This window comes from Perognathus longimembris, chromosome 18 (genome assembly GCF_023159225.1).
Source record: "Perognathus longimembris pacificus isolate PPM17 chromosome 18, ASM2315922v1, whole genome shotgun sequence".
In the NCBI taxonomy this organism is placed as follows: domain Eukaryota; kingdom Metazoa; phylum Chordata; class Mammalia; order Rodentia; family Heteromyidae; genus Perognathus; species Perognathus longimembris.
In genome coordinates, this window is record NC_063178.1 from 13,633,823 (window position 1) to 13,655,554 (window position 21,732).

General features: G+C 45.5%; 2 protein-coding genes across 3 annotated transcripts in view; both read right to left on the reverse strand.

The window, feature by feature from the left end:
• The window catches only part of Rsu1 (Ras suppressor protein 1), a 166,312-nt gene extending 157,045 nt beyond the window's left edge, over positions 1 to 9,267 (reverse strand). For both annotated transcript variants that reach the window (XM_048368019.1, XM_048368020.1), the window contains exons 1-2: positions 9,187 to 9,267; positions 8,841 to 8,956 (exon numbers count right to left, since the gene is read on the reverse strand). In XM_048368019.1, the coding sequence (XP_048223976.1) occupies positions 8,841 to 8,949 (109 nt within the window). In that variant the 5' untranslated portion in view covers positions 8,950 to 8,956; positions 9,187 to 9,267. The remainder of the gene's footprint in view (positions 1 to 8,840; positions 8,957 to 9,186) is intronic.
• Positions 9,268 to 12,007: 2,740 nt separating this feature from the next.
• The window catches only part of Cubn (cubilin), a 203,154-nt gene continuing 193,429 nt past the window's right edge, over positions 12,008 to 21,732 (reverse strand). Inside the window, 8 exon segments of the mRNA XM_048368018.1 lie at positions 12,008 to 12,492; positions 13,709 to 13,944; positions 14,472 to 14,637; positions 15,882 to 16,063; positions 17,572 to 17,716; positions 18,705 to 18,910; positions 19,386 to 19,548; positions 21,452 to 21,660. Coding sequence (XP_048223975.1) covers positions 12,385 to 12,492; positions 13,709 to 13,944; positions 14,472 to 14,637; positions 15,882 to 16,063; positions 17,572 to 17,716; positions 18,705 to 18,910; positions 19,386 to 19,548; positions 21,452 to 21,660 — 1,415 coding nt within the window. The 3' untranslated portion in view covers positions 12,008 to 12,384.

Consider the following 21,732-nt stretch of genomic DNA (forward strand, 5'->3'; position numbering starts at 1 on the left):
TGGCCTTGTGTCTCTACCAGGGCTGAGGGGCCTCCATGATGCACAATGTCACCTCACTCAAGCCATTTCACCCTGGGTAGTAGACTTGTGATCCGGACCTGTTTACATATGCAGGCTCTGACCATACTTTAAAAGAAAGATGGACAATAAAAATATTTGATAGATACCAAAATATGATACAAATAATGTATTCATCAACACACTCAGTGTACTTAAAAGATATTCCTTTCAACTCTTGTGCATGATTTAAAACTTCAAAAATGCCATTGGGGAATAGAAAGCATTTTTATCTCACAACTATTTGCTGTGCAAGTTTGGAGATACCTCAGAGATTAAAAATTTCAAAATAATTTGTTGCTTGACTGAATTCTACTATTTACAGAGCTAAAGAATATGGCCACCACAATGAGCTAGTGAAGTAACTAGGTAGTGATCGCAATGATGGCTGTGACATTTAAAAGAAGTAACGAAGCCAGGTGCCAGTAGCTCACACTTCTAATCCTAGCTCCTCAGGAGGCTGAGGTCTGAAGATCGAAGTTCAAAGCCAGACAGAAAGTCTGTGGGACTCTTTTGTTTTTTTGCCAGTCCTGGATCTTGAACTCAGGGCCTGAGCACTGTCCCTGGCTTCTTTTTGCTCAAGGCTAGCACTCTGCCACTTGAGCCACAGCACCACTTCTAGCTTTTCCCATGTATGTGGTGCTGAGGAATCGAACCCAGGGCTTCATGTATACGAGGCAAGCACTTTACCACTAGGCCATATTCCCAGCCCATGTCTGTGGGACTCTTATCTCCAAGTAACAGCCAAAAAGCCAGAAGTGAATCTGTGGCTCAATGGTAGAGCACCAAACTTGAGAAAAACGAAAATCAAGTGAATAAGAAGCCCTGAGCTGAAGTGAGAGGGACTAACAAAATCGAGAGACAAAGGATAAAAAGACAAAGGACTCCAAAAGCAATACTTGCAAAACCATTTGGTGTAAACCAACTGAACAACTCATGGGAGGGAGAGGGAAAGGGTGAGGGGGAGTGGAGAATGAGGGAGGAGGTAACAAACAGTACAAGAAATGTACCCAAGGCCTAACGTATGAAACTGTAACCTCTCTGTACATCACTTTGACAATAAATAAGAAAGAAAAAAAAAGAAGCCCTGAGCTTAAGCCTTGTACTGGTATGATAAATCAATCAATCACTCAATTCATCAATCAATAGAGAAAAGAAAGTAAAACAATAAAAAGTAATGCATATAAGAACTTGGTGCTGTGGTACATGGCACAGCAGTATGTTAATACACTCTGCATACAAATGACATAATAGTATGATTATAATATTATTTTGTTTTCTTTTGGTACACATCTTGGGGCTTCAACTCAAGGTCTAGGTGCTGACCATGAACTTCTATGGCTCAAGGCTAGCGCTCTACCACTTGAGCCACAGTGCTATTTCCCACCTTTTCAGAGTATTTTTATTGGAGATATGAGTCTCACAGACTTTCCTGACCTGGCTAGTTTTGAACCACAATCCCTAGATCTCTGCCGCCTGAGTAGCTAGGATTACAGGTGTGAACCAACAATTTATATTATAGTGAGCCAATATTATATTATTATATATTATATTATATATTATATTGAGCCAGTAGTTTATATTATAATATTCTTTGATAGTACAATTAAATTCTAATATCCTTTGATCCTTCTAACAACGGGCATACAACTTGGAGAACACAAATACATAGTAAAGAAGTGCCTCTGACATGGCTTGAAAAACTTAATAGGAAAACATACAAAGCCAAAAAGTCATGTTACCATCTGCTGGCTCACAGTCTGCCCTGAAAAACCAAGACCCTAAATACCCCTTCTAGTAAACTTTCCCATCTGATAAGCCTTTCATTCAGTCCAGTTGTCCTTTATAAACTACTCAGAGTCCAAACAAATAATGAATAAATACACAAGGAAATGCATGGAAAGGAAACAGAGCTCCAGGTCAGTTACAGCCAGTACTGGCCACTTCCATCCCATGTTGCTAACGGTCACTCTGCCTTCTCACAAGCCTGCATTTCTCCCCTACAAGTTTCCCATACCTTCCTGCATGAAGCACCTTAAGCTAATGCTCAAAGCTGGAAGATAGGTGATCTTACAGGCAGTCATCAAACACAGATAAGATGAACAGTGTCTCAGGACACTAATGAACAGAGGCTGGATGGATACTTGGTGATGAAGTGGCTTCCAGGTTTTCTCCCATAGAGAGTCCCTTCACCTCAAATCTCCAAGACAGTGGACAAGCCCAAGGATGCATTGTATTTGACTACCACAAGGTTGACTACCACAAGAAAAGAAAAGGTATGGCAGGCCAGTGCCAGAGCCCTCTGGAAATCACCAGTCCTTTCTCAGCCTCCACCCCCGGCCGCTGGCTCTGCAGGGCTAGGAAGCCACCACAGGCCACAGCATGAGAGAGGGTAGCTTGTCAGACACATGGAAGGGCAAACTCTAATCCAGCACGGCCAATAGGATCAACAGGATGATACAAGGGACTGTGTGCACCAGTGTAGCATCATGAAGTGACAGGCACGCATTGGTAAAAACTATGATTCTCCCAGAATTCCTCTGTTGACATCCTAACCCCAGTACCTCCATGTGGGGCTGGATTTGAAAGCAGGGCCTTGGAGGAGTTAAAACGAGGCCTTGATCCACGGAGTGTCACGGGAAAGGTGATGTGTGCATGCCCAGAGGAAAGCCATGTGTGGACAGAGGGTGAAGGAAGAGACTTTTAGCCCAGAGCGAGGCGTCAGAAGTGACTGACCTACTGACACAGCCATCCTGCCTCTCCTGTGGGAAATTACGTTTCTGCTATTTAATGTACCCAGTCTTTGTTACGATTGCCCTAGGAATTTAAGAAAGTAAAGCCATTTTCCTTTACAGCTTTACCAATACTCCAAAGAAAAATGCTACAAACATAATTAAGCATTGCACACTAATGAAAGCTGCCCAAACTGGACCCAAGGGTAAAATTGAATCAATAAATCCTTCCTTCCTTCCTTCCTTCCTTCCTTCCTTCCTTCCTTCCTTCCTTCCTTCCTTCCTTCCTTCCCTCCCTCCCTCTCTCCCTCCCTCCTTCTTTACTTTGGAGTCCTAGGGCTTGAATTCAGAACCTGGGTGCTATATCTGAGCTTCTTTTGCTCAAAGCTAGCACTCTATCGCTTGGGCCACTTCTGGTTTTTGGTCATTTATTAGAAATAGGAATCTCAGGCTGTCCAGGTTGGCTTTGAATTGCAATCCTCAGATCTCAGCCTCATGAGTAGCTAGGATTACAGGTGTGAGCCACTGCACCTGACAAAAAGGCAGTGGTGTGGTTTTTGTTTTGTTTTTAGGTGGTTGATATTTTGTTGTTTGGTTTGGTTTGGCACTATGGGAGCCAAAAAGAATTCAGGGCTTCAAACCTACCAGGCAGGCCTTCTATGACTTGAGCTATGCCCTGCAATCCTTTCTCCTTTAGGTATTTTTCTAGCAGGGTTTTGTAGCTTTTTCCCAGGTCAGCTTCAAACCTCGATCCTCCCCATCTCTGCTTCCTATGTAGCTGGGCTTATATCCACCTACCACCATGCCTACCTTATTCGCTTAGATGGGTTCTTGCTAACTTTTTTTCTTCTTTTTCTTTTTCACCTAGGCTAGCCTTAAACTGCACCTCCTGAGTATCTGGGATTACAAGGGTGAACTATGACACTCAGTCCTCATCTTTCACTTAGAAACACCCCGCTGATTAGTAACTCTCTCCTCAGGAGCCTGATGTAAGGCCACGGGCCAATATTTCCATGTTTCTGATCAGTGTGGTCATGACATGAGTGGAGTGTCTCTCCTGGTGAGCCCCACAGGTGATGTACTATAAAACAGGTGAGCTCAGTGCTGAGGAAGGGGGTGAAAAGAATGATAGGGGAAGCAAGTGCTGGGCAGCAGCAGACCAGGCACTGCTGAGATGCTGCCTTTGGTGTCCGAAGGAATCCATAGCATTAACAGAAGCGCAACACTGCCCTCTCCTGGCCACACACTCGACTGGGAAAGAATGATGCTCCGCAGCCCTATTTCTGCGCCACCAAGCTGTGAATTCTGGCAAGTCAAAAAAAGAAGCAAGATGGGGCTGGGGATATGGCCTAGTGGCGAGAGAGCTTGCCTCGTATACATGAGGCCCTAGGTTCAATTCCCCAGCACCACATATACAGAAAACGGCCAGAAGTGGCGCTGAGGCTCAAGTGGCAGAGTGCTAGCCTTGAGCAAAAAGGAAGCCAGGGACAGTGCTCCAGGCCCTGAGTCCAAGGCCCAGGACTGGCCAAAAAAAAAAAAAAAAAAAAAAGAAGCAAGAAAGCTCCAGAAGGGAAGGAATCAACTCTAGTGTTGCCTGTATAAGAGCGGGTCTTGTGTATGCCTTCAATAAAAGTGATAACTTGCTTGCTTCAAGAAACTTTTCCCAAAGTACCACACCAGATACAGGAGGCAGAGAAGAGATTTTTATTTATATCAGGCTAGATGGTGTAGCAGCCTAAAATGTACAATATCGAGATACTTCATTAGAGGACAAGACCCCAGTCATGTGGACAGATAAGTCATTCTGTCTTTTCTTATTCTTTTTTTTGGCCCTCTTGGGTTTGAACTCAGGGCCTGGGCCCTGTCCCTGAGCTTTATGCTCAGGGCTAGCACTCTACCACTTGAGCCACAGCACCATTTCCAGTTTATGTGGTACTGAGGAACCAAACCCAGGACTTCATGCATGCTAGGCAAGCACTCTACCACTAAGCCATATTCCCAGTCTTTCAACAAACACTGATAAGAGGTGTAGGTAGGCTGGAGATAAAGAAGGGAAAAGGGGTTCGCAGGGCTATACACTGCGAAGACGGGCACACTAATTAGGGGCAGTGAATGCAATTTTAATGCATTATAGCTAAAGTCACATTCTTCCCAGGTGTTTTTGTTGCTTTGAGGGGTGGGGCAGTCCTGGAGCTTGAACTTGGGGGCCGAGTGTTGTCCTGGAGCTTTTAGGCACAAGGCTAGCACTTTACACTTTTGAGCCACAGCTCCACTTCTGGCTTTTTAGTTGTGAATTAGCGATAAGAGTCTCATGGACTTTCCTATCTGGGCTGGTTTTGAATGGTGATCCTCCGATCTCAGCCTCCTGAGCAGCTAGGATTACAGGTGTGAGCCACCAAGCCCGGCTCTTCCCAGTTCTTTGACCTTTCCTCTCACATTCCGGCCTGCCCAGCTCCCAGGCATTCCTCAGAGAGAGACAGTTTCCAGCCCCACAGGGCTTAGAAACCCACAGCCCCTCCCAGCTTCCAGTGACTGTGTGCAGTGACTTGAAGAAATTCCAGGCTACAGGGTAAGGTGAGCCAGTGAGTCCCTCTATGATCAAGAGAGCAGAGTCGGATTGGAGCCATGCTCTCTCCTGTGCACATGCCTAGAGTGCTCAGGGCTCAGGCTGCCTGCACCTCTCATGGCCTTGGGTTCTCATGTTTGGAGGGAAGTGGGGTGATCAGTAAAAATCCCACACTCAGTACTCTGTCCTAGTCAACTTGGGTGCATGCATCCTACCTAGATACACAACTATGATGGGTCTGGTCCAGTGTTAAATTACCCAGTACGCTCCTCTGTCATCTGGGACACTTGTTCTACCCAAGTCCTCTAAGTGATGGTGGAGAGACTGATTTTCCAAGCTACTCCTTGAGTATCAAGTTGTTTCTCCTTTTGAAGACATATCTGAAAGATATGTTCATCTGACCTGAAAAAACAGTAACCGATGAAGGCTTGGCCACTTCTGGAAGAGATTACAAAACCACAGAAGGCATGAACAGAGGAAATGATAAGTCCTACAATTCTTCACCTCTATGTAACATGAACATAGGAACTTCTAGAAGCAACTCCATCAGCCAAGGAAAGACAGATGCTGCTTTGAGGGAGTTTCTGCAGTGAAATCTCTTTAATAAAAAAAAAACAAACCATAAAATTGGCAGCCTTCCTTTTGGAAAGTTTGAGCAGAGAAGATATAGGCAGATGACACAGCACAGAAAAAAGAATGATTTAAAAGTTAAAAGCAGAACACATTTAAAAAGCATGACTCGCTAAAGCAATTAGAACCCTAGGCAAACAAAAGTGCCAAACAATTCACATTCTAACAAGTAACATACAAAACACCAATACATGAGTCACTATCATAAACCAAGTTAAATTCTGGGTGCTGGCAATTGGTTCTGCTGGAAATGATTGCATTAAGTAGAGACTCCTATCATAGTTAACATTTAATTGCATCTCTCACTAAACCAGTCCTCTAAGTGGGTCTTTTATTACTATTTGACATGTGGAATTTGAGACTCAGAAAAGTCAAGTTGCTTGTATAAGGTGACATAGTGGTTAGGGAGATTTTGAACTCACTCTCCTCCACCCCAAGGTACTGCTTTAAGATCTTCCCACACAGGATCTGAGCATCCTTAGGGTCCCACAGAGCTGACGGAAACCTCGATCTGCTGATGTCTGACTCCAGCTCAAGAAGAAAAGAAAGCCCACAGGGAAGATGTTGGTACATCCACACAAATATCGCTCAAAGCTCACCTAGATGAGTGACAGCCTAACCACCCAGGAGGCTGAGATCTGAGGAGTGAGGTTCAAAGCCAGCCCTCACAGACAAATCCAAGAGACTCTTATCTCCAACTAAGGAGCAAAAATCCAGAAGTGGAGGTATGGCTCAAGTGGTAGAGTGCCACCCTTGAGCAAAAAAAGCTAAGCTAGAGCATAAGGTCCTGAGTTCAAACCCAAGCACTAACACACATGCACATGCACACGCATACGTGCTCATGCGCACACACATGAACACACACACACACAAGGTAACTTATATATCAAAGAAAGTTCAGAGCTCTGTTGATAAGACTCAACTCGCACAAGCAGAAAGATGGGTATTTCATAGGTTTCAAAGAAGCATCCTTATCTTCAAAGCTGAATTTTTGCTTAGCTTCTGAGAAATTAAGTAAAGACAATGAAAGGGAAGCTTGAGACTGAAGAAATGGTGATTCTGCATAGGTGCAAATTCATCACTCCCTGTATTTCATGGGGATAACAGAGAAAACTTCAACACTGCAGCTGAAAGGGGGTAAGTAAAGGAATATGAGGTTTCTCACATCACATTGCATGGAACAATATTCAATGTTTTAAAACGCATATGCTGCATGCATAGCTGGTTGATGAGCCTGTGGGAAGGAATGGGCTTCTGAAGAAAGGTCTAGAACCCTGAAGACTCCAAGAATCCCAAAGGTTAAGGAGATAGTAGATGGCAGCCCTCTATGGTCTGACACTACAGAACCAGAGGAGTTGGGATTTCTAGATGGACTTCCTCAGCTACTTCTTTGGGAAAAATTCAGCATGATGTTGCTTTTCACTACCCACTATTACACCAGAAACATCTTGTCCAGGAAGCAAGTGGCTATCTTTTCTTCTCAAAATTGAGCCAAGGCATTACAGAGATAAGGAGTGCAGCTGAAACAGCTTGGAAATATTACATGGAGTCACTTCTTCAGAGGCTAAATAGAAAAGGGCCCTCCTTAGAGCAAACTCTGTTCACCCTGGGAGGAAACGAGTACTGCTGCGGGTGGGCAAGACCATGTATTGAGCATGGCTGGGATGGGAAACCAAATTCAAGTCCCCAACAAGGAACTTGAAGTATGTACTGCCATACAGACAGCCAGAAGCATAAACAGACAGGGTCCAGACTAAAGTTGCCTTTAAACCTGACAAAATGCTACATTTCCATGCTGTATTTTTCCCCAATATTGGAATTAGCTGTGAACTCTTAAAAAAACAAAAACACAATCACAAGAGTGCAGATTCTTGGTTTCTTAAAACAGTCTGGCAACACCAGATGACTATTCACACTCTGGTGAGGACTGACCCTGAGTTGTAGGAACACCTCTTACACTGTGCCTGATCTTTTGCACCGGTACAAATCTGGAGTTTAGAACTCCTGATAGGAAAGAAGAGGGAAACACAATAAAATGGGAGATCCTGGGGCTTGAACTCGGGGACTGGGCATTGTCCCTGAGCTTTTTTGCTCAAGGCTAGCTCTCTACCACTTTGAATCAGCACACCAGTTTTTATGTGAGTAGCTGGAGATCAGAGTCTCATGGACTTTCCTGCCTAGTCTAACTTTACTCAGCCATCCTCAAGATCTCAGCCTCCTGAGAGGACCACAGATGCAAGCCACCATTGAGCCTGGCAGAGATATGTCTAAAACATTCCAATCCCAAGACTTCTCTCATCCATCAGTCAGTCACATCGCTTTCCTATACCATTTCGCGAATGGGCAAAGGCCATAAGAGGAGAAAAAAAAGGGGGGGGCGGAGAATTAAAAAAAAAATAAACTTCCAAAGTTATAGAAGCTAAGTGGCTCTGGGGGTAGAAACCGTGTGGGAAATCCAGCCAGATGGCAGTAAGTTCTCACAGAAGGCTGAGGAGGGAGAGAAACTGCTCTGTGTGATTCCTTCTCCTTAAAAAAAAATATATATATATATATATATATATATATATTAAATGGACGTATTATCTGGAAATGGCTGCACAGGGAGGTTTGGATGGAGCACTGTGCACCTGCTTAACGGCCCCTGTGTGGGCGATCGGGTCCCCCAGGCTCAGGATCGCTGTCCAGTTGGAACAGAACCGATGGTCAATTGCAAACTTCCCAAGGGAGGGAGGGGTGGATGGGCGGGGGGCTAGGCCCTCGCAGACCCCCCGACAGAGGCAGACAGCCCGGCCAGAACCCCCGGGAGGGCGGGCCGCGGGCCCCAGGCCCCACCCCGGCCCCGGGGGAGAACTTACACAAGCCGTGGACGTCCAGCATGTTGGAGATGCCCCGGTCGCTCATGTCCACTTCCGGCTGGTTCTTCTCTCGGCTCTCCTCCACCAACTTTTTCAGCGACTTGGACATGTTGGTTCTGAAGCGAGCGACCCCACGTGGGCGATGAGGGGGAGGTGGGTGCAGGGACGGGGAGCCGAGGTTGCCCTGGGGATGTGGGGGGTGGCTGTCACCTCTCCCGTCCGCCCCACCCCGGGGTGGTGGGCAGCCGGGACTCAGCGCGCGCCCTCGGGGCGCAGCCCGGGAGAGGTCGGGGCTCCGGGGAGAGGAGTGAGGAGCAACCCCGGGTGCAGCGCCACCCACACTTACCGCGGAGGCTGGGCGTGGAAAGTCCTCGGGGTTCACCCTCGGGTGGCAAGAGACGCAAGGAAGGGTGGGGGGGGGAACGGAATCCCAAACCAGGAACACGCCCTGTCCCGGCTGGCTCTGCGCAGGCGCACTTGGCTCCCAGCGCCACGCCCCTCCCGCTCCCGACACTTCCCAAATTAGGAGAACAGTTTACTAGACCCGGCTCCGGGCGAGGCTCCACCCACTGAAAAAAACATGTGGATTTTCCCCGCCCTCTCCACAGGCTGACCAGTCATGTCTGGGTATCGTCCTTTCGACTCCGCCCCGTCCTCAGATCGGAGGGACTGATTGGGTGAGAGTATACGCGTGCGCGCTAGCTTCGGCGCATGCCCAGTTGGTGGGTGGAAGGGCATTGTTGTATGGGCGGAAGCAGGGAAGTCTGGGGCTCTAAGGCTGCGAAGGCAGCGCTAACAGGAGGGATGGTAGTTGAGATGGAGGCCCTGGGAAATCTAGAAGTAAATGGCTGCCAGGGTCCGACTTCTTTCCTTCCAGCCACACCTGCCAGATGTTCCAGCGCCTGAATCCCTTCGCTGCAGATATCCATCTGTGTCAGCCCTGGCAGGGCTGGCAGCCTGTATGACGGGCATCTGAAGAGAGGAGCTGGTGCCTCTGGCTGGGCTTGGGGCTTGGGGTTTGGGTTTGGTTATGCACCTCGCTTTTTGGTTTTGAGCAACTGGTGTCCCCCCTTGGGGCTAAAAGATACAAGCCCGAGCATTTTAGAAATTATGGGTGGTTTCCATCCATGAAATTTGGACCTAAGGCTGACCAGTCCTAAGCAGGGAGCCATCAGCGCAGCCAGGATTCCCTTTTCTTCTTTCCGATGAAATACTTGAAAGTGTACTAAACTCTATTCCCTTTTACTATACCTGAAAATATTTAATCGTGACACTCCTCAGACTCCCTAAAAACCATTGCCTGTATCACAGGATGCTACTGAGGGCACTTACAGAGCTTTCGCCCCTCCCCACCCTCTCTCTCTCTCTCTCTCCCTTCCTCCTTCACTCTTTTCTCCCTCTCCCTCTTTCCCTCCTCTCTCTCTCTCTCTCTCTCTCTCTCTCTCTCTCTCTCTCTCTCTCTCTCTCTCTCTCTCTCTGTTTTCAACTTGATGCAATTTGACAATTTGACGTTGCTTTGTTCAGCTCCACAGCCACACTCCCTGAATGGCCTCCTGCCTCCCCCCCTCCCCCGGAGAGGCACGTCCCTGTTAGGGTTCTTATGGATGCCAGCAGGTACCATGTTCAGATGCTGCCATATAAGACCAAGCCACCTCTGGTTTCGAGAGCTGCATTGTTATTCTTGCTCTTAGACAAAAGTCCCATGCCTTCATGTTGTTAGACTTTTTCCATATTCTGAGAACTTTGTGACTCAATTCTGAGGGAAAAAGGAACATCCTGCTCTTACCCTAATTACATCCTGTTCCCTACTCAAGACTGTTACTTGTCACCTCCCCTGTATTTCTCAATTCCATGTCATCCATGAAGTTGACATATCTGTTCATAGTAAATAAGTAATGGAAGCAGAAATTTTAGGGTGAGAATATCTCCTATCTTAAACTTGTTTTGTCAGTACTGAGGGGTTGAACCCAGTATCTTGTGCTTTCTAGGCAGGTACATTACCACTAGACCCATACCCCAGCTTTTTGTAACTTTACTTATCATATAGAATCTCAACTTTTTGCCCAAGCAGGTCTAGATTTGCAATCTTCCCAATTGCTGCCTCCCAAGTAGCTGGGACGACAGATATATACCATGATTCCAGAGAAATATATCTTGTACTAGAGCATGACAAAATAATGTTATGCATGCCTTTCACTTAGTGAGTCTCCTGTGTTTAATAAGTCCTTACTTGGCATGTCTCACATAAAGAGTAAATCTCTTTTGTAATATCTGATTTTGTTCCTCTGGGGATGGCTGGAACTCAGGGGTTCCTGCTTGCTAGACAGGAATTCCACCCCATAAGACAGGTGTCAAGGCCAAGTATTGTATCCTACTGGAGATCGTGGAAAGTTTGTGAAAGCCTTGGATTTTCTTGTGCAAAAGAATCTGAGAATTGCTTCAATTAGATGTATGTCTGGCAACTTGAGAGATGGAATGTTCGAATTCTTCCTAAATAGTATATGATGTTACTTAACTTGGCAAGTTGTGTTGCAAAGCTAGAAAAAGACAATGGTGGTGCTTTATAGAGACTAAATGTACACAACTAATATGATAAAGAAAAAATTTAGGCTTGGTGGTGTAACATGTGCAAGGCCCTGTATGACCCCCCCCCACACACACACAACCTAATGTGACAAATTGCTTATCAAGTTATAAAACTTCCTATGAAAGACAAATGAGGGCTGGGGATATGGCCTAGTGGTAGAGTGCTTGCCTCATATACATGAAGCCCTGGGTTCGATTCCCCAGCACCACATATATAGAAAACAGCCAGACGTGGTGGTATAGCTCAAGTGGCAGAGTGCTAGCCTTGAGCAAAAAGAAGCCAGGGACAGTGCTCAGGCCCTGAGTCCAAGGCCCAGGACTGGCAAAAAAAAAAAAAAAAAAGGAAGAAGTTCCTGCTGATGGTGGATTTGAGCTGAATTGTAAGCAGTAGATATTCAAGCAAAAGGAAAAAGATCCTTAGTGTGGAGAATGAGGAAGGAAAGGCTACACAAAGAGAAAAGGCGGATGCTCTGGGATTGTGGGGTCCCTGATAGAGTACCAAGAGTGGGTAACCGGACACAACGGACCCCAGTATGAAGAATTCCGTGTGGAACTCAGTGAGTGAACGCCGCACACACACATTAACAATCCAATGATGTTTATTTCTCCAATGTGGACATCCATGGTGAAAGTAAGACATCTATTGTATCATTACCTTTTCTTAGAAAAAGATTTACACTCCATGTACATTTCCAACCGTTTGAGAGCTTTTTAAAAAAAAATTCAGTTGAAAACTTAAGAAGGAAGGAACATCTGCACAACCGAGGCTCAGAGATGTACAATCCCAGAATCCCCTGTGTGAGCACGGAGGGCGCTGCTCAGTGGGAATCGCTGCCAGCTGCCTTGCTTGATGGCTGGGGCCGGGCTGGGAGGCCAGGGGGGCAGGGTTCTGTGCAGTATGGTGTCCGTGGCTCTGAGGTACAGTCCACGCAAGGAGCAAACCCTCGCCTTCCCCCCCTCAGCTGTGCCACGTGAGCCGGAAGAAGGATGGACGGGTGGCATACTCCGTGTGGAACTTGATGAAGATCCGGTTTGAGGAAGCCACGAGTGGAGCTATGTTAGTGTCCTAAAAGAGAGGGGAAGGGTGTAAGTCACGCTGCCCAACACTTCCAACATCTTTTATTTAAAATGACTAGTTAAAAAATATATACTACATAAAGAATCTTTACACAATGTACAGTGAAGCTGAATATATGTCTAGACTTCCCTGCTATATGGACCAAAGTTGTAGGAAAGGACGTGGGAGGGAGGGGCTGGAGGATGAAGGGATGTGGCTATGGGGTGTCTTTTTGGGAATAATGAAAATATCATCTTCATCATTCTATTTCCTGTCGGCTGTGGGGTTGAACTCAGGGCCTGGGCGCTGTCCCTGAGCTCTTTTCCTCACGGCTAGTGCTCTACCATGTTGAGCCACAGCTCCACTTCTGGTTTTCTGGAGGTTAAATAGAGATCAGGGTCTCACAGACTTTCCTTCCCAACCTAGCTTCCAATTGTGCTCCTCAGATCTCAGCCTCCTGAGTAGCTAGGATTATAGATGTGCGCTACCAGTGCCCGCCATCATCATCATTATAGATCTACTTTCTGATATTGCTGAAAAAGAAATAACTTTCTATTGATATAATTCCCTGGCCACATTGGCCAGAAGGCCTGAGCGAGCCCACATCAAGGCCTCTAGCCAGCCCCATTCACTTGGCAGCCCTCCAGGAGAGAGGGGGAAGGGCGGCATGCTCCCATAATCCCATAGGACTGTCAGAATCTTACTTGATGTTTAAGGACCTATCAGAACTTTTCAAAAACTATCCATCTGCCAGCCACCATTTCTTCAGAGAGCTTTCAGAAACAGTAGAGGAATTGCAGCTGGGTGTGCAAATTTTCTACAGTTCTATTCTGTCTCTACAAGTGAGAATCTACAAGTATCAGTATTCAACTGTGGGCGATGAGGTGGGATCACACAGTTTTCTTTTAAATATACTTTTCTATCCTTAGACATTCTGACCAGGTTTTAACTAGGTTTTAATAAAACTGGAAGCTCATAATGCTAAGCAACTCCATAGGTGATGGATCCTACCTAATGCAGTCAACAATTGGATTATTCAATCATTGACCACAGTGGCCACCAGGTGGCACGCTATGCTTCCCAAAAGAGAAAGTGAGAAACTAGATTTGCTAAAGGCTTTGTAATTTGTGTGCATTCATTGCAAGTATCTGTCTTTAAAACCCCATGGGAAGTAGGTATCATTGTTTACCATCAACGAATGAGTATTGAAAAAGGTTGCACTCACGGCTCCACAGAATGGTCCAAAGGCTGGTGAGCTGGCATCTGGCCCATTGTAGAGGATGAGGTAGTTCTGGACGCAGCTTCCTAGGTCGTCAATGCTGATGGGGGCCAATCTGGCAGTGATAGGCCTTCCAGAAGGAGCTTCGATGGTCCATTCGCAATGAGTGTTGTTGGGGTATGTGTTGGGAAAGCCAGGGCTGGTAAGCAGGCCAGAATCTCCATAAAGGGTCCCCCCGCAGCCTGTAAGGAAATGATGGCCAAAAGCTTGGTTCAGGAATACCGAACGCATACAACTGGCTGGATAAACTACCTTCTGCACCTGTGTGGAAGGCAATGATGCGGCTTTTCTTGTCCCTAGTGACTGAGACTCTGCAAGAAACATGGAGGCAGGCTCCTTCTCCCATTCCTTCTCAGCGCTGCTTCCTGCCCACGGCCCCCACCTACTCCCTGTTTATCACGGCTACCCCCACAATTGTCCTTTACAAACTGCAAGGGCAGAAAGGATACAGATGGAGATGACTATCTACTGGAGAGAGTATACTCTCTCTCTTTCACCAACTTTATTTTGCAGGTTTTTCAGATATCTGGTGACATTGTCATAAATGTGTTCTTCCTCTCTTTAGTTAAAGCTATTGATTAAAATTTCCTTCAGCTATTTGATAACTTCCTGAGTAGCTAGGTTTACAGGCCACTGGTACCTGGTGAGATATCTTCCATTTCTCCCACCACCATCATTTATTTGTGTTTAGGGAGTGTGAATGTCTCACCGGAGGGTGATGAGGTCCAGAGGATTTCATAGCCCTCGTTAGAAATGTCGCTGTTGCTCTTAAACTGCAGATACAGTTGATTCCCGTGAGAGAAGACAGGGTTTGGCAGTAGGGTTCCACAGTACTTGCCAAGTAACGGTGAACTTCTGTCGCCTCCATTTCTTACCTGAAAACAAGGAGTCCTTAATTATTATGCTTGTGTTATACCGCCTTCAACTTAACCACAGTTGGATATTAATGGATAAAGCAATTTGGGTGACCTTTGCTTCAGCTTTATGTTTTTATGTAGTTAATAATAAAGGATTTTCTGAAATTATGTGCTGAAGTCACTGGCACTTGCAAAGGGAGTAATGGTCACATTGCACATGAACAACCATGTAGATCTAGAAATATCAGATAGCCTAAAACAATTAAAACATCAATAATATGTTTGTTTATTTGTTTCTTGGCCTGTTCAGGGCCTGGGTGCTGTCCCTGAGCCTCATTGTGCTCAAGGTTCTACCACTTGAGCCACAGTGCCATTTCTAGCTTTTTCTGAGTAGTTTACTGGAGATAAGAGTCTCACAGATTTTCCTGCCCCAACTGGCTTTGAACCACAATCCTCAGATCTCAGCCTCCTGAGTAACTAGGATTATAGGCTGAGCCACGGGCCCCTAGCTGAACAATAGTCAGATATAGATTTATTGAAATGGTTCCTTCTTGGACACAGAAACCCCTTATTATATTTTATATATTGTCTTCTTTTAGCCATTTTATATTTTTCATTAAGCAACACACACACACACATACACACATACACACACACACACACACACACACACACACACACATACTCCCCTGCATTTTTAGATAATTCTATTGTAGTCTTAAAAAGTTTCCTCCAAAGCAAAGATGGTAGAATCTTAGCACCAACTATTTGATTATTATTCTGCTTAATCTTTAAATAAAGTATTCCTGGCCAGAAGGGAGAGGCAGTGCAGGACGATGGACAGCCCAGTCTGCCCCTACTGTAATCTAGTCGCTAGACTATTTCCCTGTGTAACGGATGCAGAAGACAGTCATGTCCACTGAAGGTGCCAACCGCTGTCTGTACCCGCTCATCTCCTCAAAGGAGGCTCAGGACAGCTGAGAGAGAGAGAGGAGAGGCATTTCCGGCTGGGTGAGAAGGGCAGAGCAGGGGGCAGGGCAACTGACAGTGGGATAGGAGGCAAGAAAGAGAAGATAGCTGTTGGCGTGGAGACCCTAGGTAAGGCAAAAATGCTTGCAGCTCCCAAGAAAAGGTAGCTTAAAACAAACACAAGTGGAAGAAAAACCCACTGTACATGAAGAAAAGAAGATTCCAAGTTAACCCGCCATTGTGGTAAGTCAATGATTTGCCTGTCATGTCAATGATCTGCAAATTCCCGTTACCTCTAGGAAATCGTGTGTGCACTCATCTGAATCTTCCAGGGCAAAGTAGTGGAAGAACAGGGAGATGCTGTGGCCCTGTGGGGCTCTGAGCATAATGACGCAGTCCAGATCACCGCTGTATTCAGCCGGCCACTCCGGGCTCCGCAGTGTGCCAAAGGCCTGGTTATATTCTCGGTTGCAGTCTTAGGCAGGGAGGGGGGAAAAGAAAGAAGCAAAGTTAATGTGTGCAGTCAATGCTTCAATGCAGCTCCAGGGTGACAGGAATCATTCTGCATGACGATCAAATTTGACCAAACTTCAGGAAAAGCAAATTGAGCCTCTCTATCTGTCTTTGAGATGAGGGTGACATGAGAGGGAGAGAGGACTGAACACTGAGCAATGCAGCTGGAAGCTTTTTAGCAAACACACACACACACACACACACACACACACACACACACACACACACACACACACACACACACACCCCCAAAGCATCAAGCAGCACTTCTTCCCAGGAACATTCCAGAAACCTTTGGGCTGCTTTTCTGACCATATCTAGGTGTTGCTGGTCCCCATTTAGACCTTGGTTTTTATAGACACAAAGACCCTGCCTTCCAAGTAACAGTTCTGCAGGAGGATTTTTCTTAAAATCATTTAGTGAGTTATTTCTGCTGATTAAACTGGAAAATTCTGGTTCCTTTACATTTGAAAAAAAGTCAAATTAATTTTTTTTGGATCAAAGGCAGTTTTAGGTGTAACCAAGTTCACTATCAACATTAATCAAAGTAGTCTCTGGAACCAAGGAACAAAAATCAATTAACCCTTTTAAGGTGCCTTGGATGGCACTGGTGGCTCACACGTGTAATCCTAGGTACTCAGGAGGCTGAGATCTGAGGATTGCAGTTCAAAACCAGCCAATAAAACTACTAAAAAAAAAAAAAAGCCGGAAGTGGTGCTGTGGCTCAAGTGGTAAAGTGCTAGCCTTGAGCAAAAGAAGCTCAGGGACAGTGTCTAGACCCTGAGCTCAAGCCTGCTGAGGACTAGCATACACACACACACACACACACACACACACACACACACACACACACACACACACACACACACACATCTTAACAAAGCAGTTGATGAATACCCTATGTCCTGATCTCGTTCTACACTCACTGGATTTATTAGCTAAGGAGCTCCGTGTCTTCCATAAATTCAAGCAAATTCTTAGTAACATTTTTGGCTTTTCGCTTTCCTGGATCTTGTAGTAGAATATTTTGGAACTTATGACACCATCTCCATATGCATGAACTTTTTCGCAAAGTATTATTTTTTATTTCTGTGTCTCTCTGTAGGAAGCTTCTTTCTGAATTTCATCTCTTTCTTTCTCAATTATTAGTTGTATAAAGAGGTTTCAATTTCATAAGTCAGATGATGAGCACAATGCATCTCCATCAATGTCACTCCATTGTTCCACTCACTTTTTTTTGTTTGTTTGTTTGTTTCAGTTATATTTCAGGTAAGAACTCACATTTTCACTTAGACCACAATTCTGCCGCTGCTTCCCAGGTACCTGGGATTATAAGCGTGCACCACTACACAGAGTTGGTTTGGGCTCTTAACAAACCTTTGGCTACTCAGAAGAGTCATTGTAGCAATACCTGCAATCACATCTGATTTTTTTTTTTTTTTGGAGTAACAATGACATTCCCGCACTCACCTGCCAGCTGGTAGGTGAAGCTCACTTCCGAGTCTCTGTTCAGGACCTCAGATTTGAACAGGACAACGGCAGTGCTCGTGGAAGAATAAAATGCTGGTACAGCAGAGACGTTTGTGCAGAAGTGCATTCTGGAGGTCCTATCATTCTGAAATGAAATGGAAGCCAAAGCACATGAGATTGAGTTTCTGAAGAGAACACTCATATCACAAAATAAATCACATAACAATTATGGATGACATGCTCAGCCACAGAAGCTATGTAGTGTTTTGGTAGAACTTTGTAACAAGACTCACGGTTGGCTTTGGAACTGAGCAGGGGCCCAGCTTCCCAGAGGAGCAGGAGGTGGCGGACAAAACTACAAACCAACAGGTTCCACAAGCGAACCCATCGCCTCTCTCTCCTATCACGTCCCAGCTACAGCCTGGGGCCTGGCCCACAGCAGAGCCATGCTACTGGCCCTCACTTGAACCTTTCCTGTTGCAGCTTTGTTCACAGTCCTGAGCTCCATAAAGTTAACCCAAGGTGGGGGTGGAAACTGGGGCTTGAATCCAGGGCCCAGGTGCTGTCTCTGAGCTCTTTTGCTCAAGGCTGGCACTCTACCACTTTGAGTCACAGAGCTGCTTTTGGTTTTCTGGTGGTTAATTGGGATATTTTCCTGCCCCAGCCAGCTTCAAACTGTGATCCTCAGATCTCAGCCTCCTGAGTAACTAGGATTACAGGTGTAAGCCACCAATGCCTGGCTATCATTTTCTCCTATAGTACACTAAATACAGTCTCACCGAGCCAGTGTTCAATGACCCCTTAGGTGATTTTCTGGTTTTCCACATGACCCCCTTGACTCAACTGATGAGCTGACTACAGGCATGGATTTGGGGTGTACTCAGTCTCTGCATGTGCTCCCCAGGGACGTGCCTTTCTTATATGACACCCAGGTATTCTTAGACACAGGGGGAGTTTGAAGTCTCTTGTGCTGCAGGTTCGAGTCTCTCAATACACTTGAGTTGGAGAACTCTGAATACTGCTGAGAGACACGATGCAGGACAGAACTGAGACTGTGTGCAATCTGGCCTTTGGTACTTCCCGTGTTTTGGGATTCTGGTGTCCAGGCCAGTGGACAGGCCTGTCACGGTTACCTGTGGTGAGTCCCAGAGCTCCAAGAAGTTCTGCACACAGTCCTGCGACTGCAGCTTCAAGGACCCCACGGTGATCTTCACCTGCTTCTGCGGCGGCGCCTGGATAACCCAGGTGCACGCGGAATGTGGGAGACCCGGGCTGGATAAATGGGGTGACGAAAGACTTTGTGGACTCCAGGTTGCATTATAGGTTCCACCACAAGGCACTGGGAAGGGAAGAAAGAAGCAACTTAGGAGATGTTTTATTTGTCATTTATAGACACAATCCTTAATCCTTAAGAGTTTTCATTCCTTTTCTCTACATGGTTGGACTGTGGATTTGGAATATACTTACACCATTCCAGTGAGGATCTCAGATATACTTAACATCATTCTACTGTGGATTTGGAATATACTTATACCATTCCAGTGTGGATCTCAGACACACTCGATGTCATTCTACTGTGGATCTCACACCATTCCAATAAGGATCGCAGGTATACTTAACACTAGATACATCTATGACCACGCCAAAGTTTCACTACAGATGTAGTGAACAGGTGTGACTACGCAACCAACTAAGATATTAATTGCCGTTAAGTTCCGTAACTGAGGAGTTTAGATATGGTAAGTCTAACACTCAGTGACTGAACATGCATGTATTTGATAATAAATTTTTTAAAAACCTCTGCATATACTCACTGTCAACAAAGGTGTATGTCACATTAAATCCAGCTCTCTCCTGGGATAAGTCACTGACAAATTGAACAGTAAGGAATTTGCCAGAAGAGAGAAAAGGAGCAGGAACAGCAGAGCCACAGAATGCCCCGGCCAAGTCTGCATATTCACTCTCTCCATCAAATATCTGAAAAGAGGAGGCTTGTTAGTTCTTTGATATTTACAGAGAGTTACACGTTCTACAGTATATTGTATAGGAAGGCGCTGTAGGTTATGATCCAGGATCTTTTGGATGATGTTCTTATACACTTGGGATTTCTTTGTTTCACGTGATTGTCTTGTTATGTAGCCGAGATTACCTGGAACTCATGATCCTACCTCCAACTCTCTACTGCTGCTGGGATTACAGGCATGTGCCACCCCACATGATCATACAGTATGTCTAAATTTTAAAACATAATAGGGATTAATATTATAGTGATTTTCAGTAAAACCTGCTTTTATATTGAATGTAGGTTTTTTCTCTCCAGTAAAGTCAGTTGTGATTTTAGAAAACAATGTGTCATTGGAGTCATCAGATCCATTTCTAGCTTTGCCTCTACTGGATTCTTCTCTCTCTCTCTCTCTCTCTCTCTCTCTCTCTCTCTCTCTCTCTCTCTCTCTCTCTCTCTCTCTCTCCCAGTACCTGATTCTGTTCTTGTTCCTTGTTAGTTGGATCTTAAAATATCAAGCAGATGCTTCAGAGAGCATGAAGTCAGACCAGACCAGAAGCTGCCTAGCTGCTTTCCACCCTGTCAACGCAGGCCATGATGACAACCTTCAAGGCCTAATCAGGTCTGCTCTTCTCCAGAGATCTGGCCTTTGGAGTCTCAGTTCTTCTTATCTACTTGCTCTCTCATTGGCCTGCACCCCCTCTTAGACCCCTCAGTCACCGCTTCTATGGTCCCCCCTGCCCAGGAGGAATCATGGCTGAGCCTCTGCCCTTGCTCCTATGATCTTTCTTCAACTGCTTGACCTGGGAGTTCAGCTCATGGACCATCTCAGAGAGGCCAACTGTAATCAGGGTTAGTCTTTCCCTCATTACCATCATCTTTTATTGCAGTATAATCAAACACATCTTATTGATTGCCTGTTTGCTTTGCTCATTTCCTCTTCAACGATCATGTAAGTCCCACAAGTGAGCATGCTAAATCATTCACTTGGGTTTCTCTAGAGCACCCAGAACCCTTGCAGCCCTCACTGTTTTCTAACATTTGGAGGAAATGCTGGAGATTGGATTTCCTTTGGATACCTCTCTAGAAACCAGTGTTACTTTCTCTCCTAGGAAGTCTTATCATCTTAAATCCACTGCAATGGAGTTTCTGTGTGTGGATCAAACATATAACAGAACTACAGCGAGTCAGAGACATCAGAACGGCCATGATCATGGATGCTACTTTGCTAAAAATGGTTATTCATTTCAAGATAAAAAAGGAAAATAAATGTGACACTAGATGGCAGTGTCGCCTTTAGTAAAGACACAGCCCCCCAAAAATAAAGTGGACAGGGAGAAGGCCATCTCCCCTTCCCCCGCCCCCTCCTCCTCCTTTTATTCCTCCTTTTACTCTTCTTACTTTTTGCAGTGATGAGGATTAAAACCACAGCACTGCACGTACGAGGCAGGTATTATAGCAGGGAGCTACAACACCCAGCCTGTCTCCTTTTAAACTTGCCCAGGGCTCCAAGCCTATATCTAATGCATCTGTTAGCACAGAAATGTTTCCTTTCCTCAAGTGTTCCTGGTGGATTTGTGTGTGTCACCCTTTAATTTTCTGATCAGACTTCAGAGCTCCATGAAATGAACTTCGATAACCCTGATCTTAGCCTCCGAAGAAGCCAGGATAACAGGTGGGAGCTATTAACACCCAATGCACATGTATTGTTTTAAAAACTCCTCCTCATTAAAGATTAACCTGATAGGAGGATACATCATCGGTATCCTGTTTGTTTCATCACTGATGGTTAAAAGCAGCACCACTTCCCACATGGCACAAATTGGAATCGGCTATATCACAGTTGGGCTGGCAGATTGTGTTATAATCCAATCTTACCTTTACATAATCATAAATACAACTGCCCAAAGAGGCTGCGTGCTCCAGAACAAAGGAATTGAAGGTGAGGTTGATTAGCTTGTTGTCAGGTGCCGTGATGTACCATATGCAGTTCAGACCCTTGTCGTATCTTCCATCGGAATCGGAATCAGGAGACATAATGCTTCCCGGGGAACCGCTCAGATACCCACCACATCCGTGCATGGGCCCTGTGCAAAAGAAACCACCTCATGATGCACACACAATGGGGGACCCCAATTTTGCCTGGATGGTTTATAAAA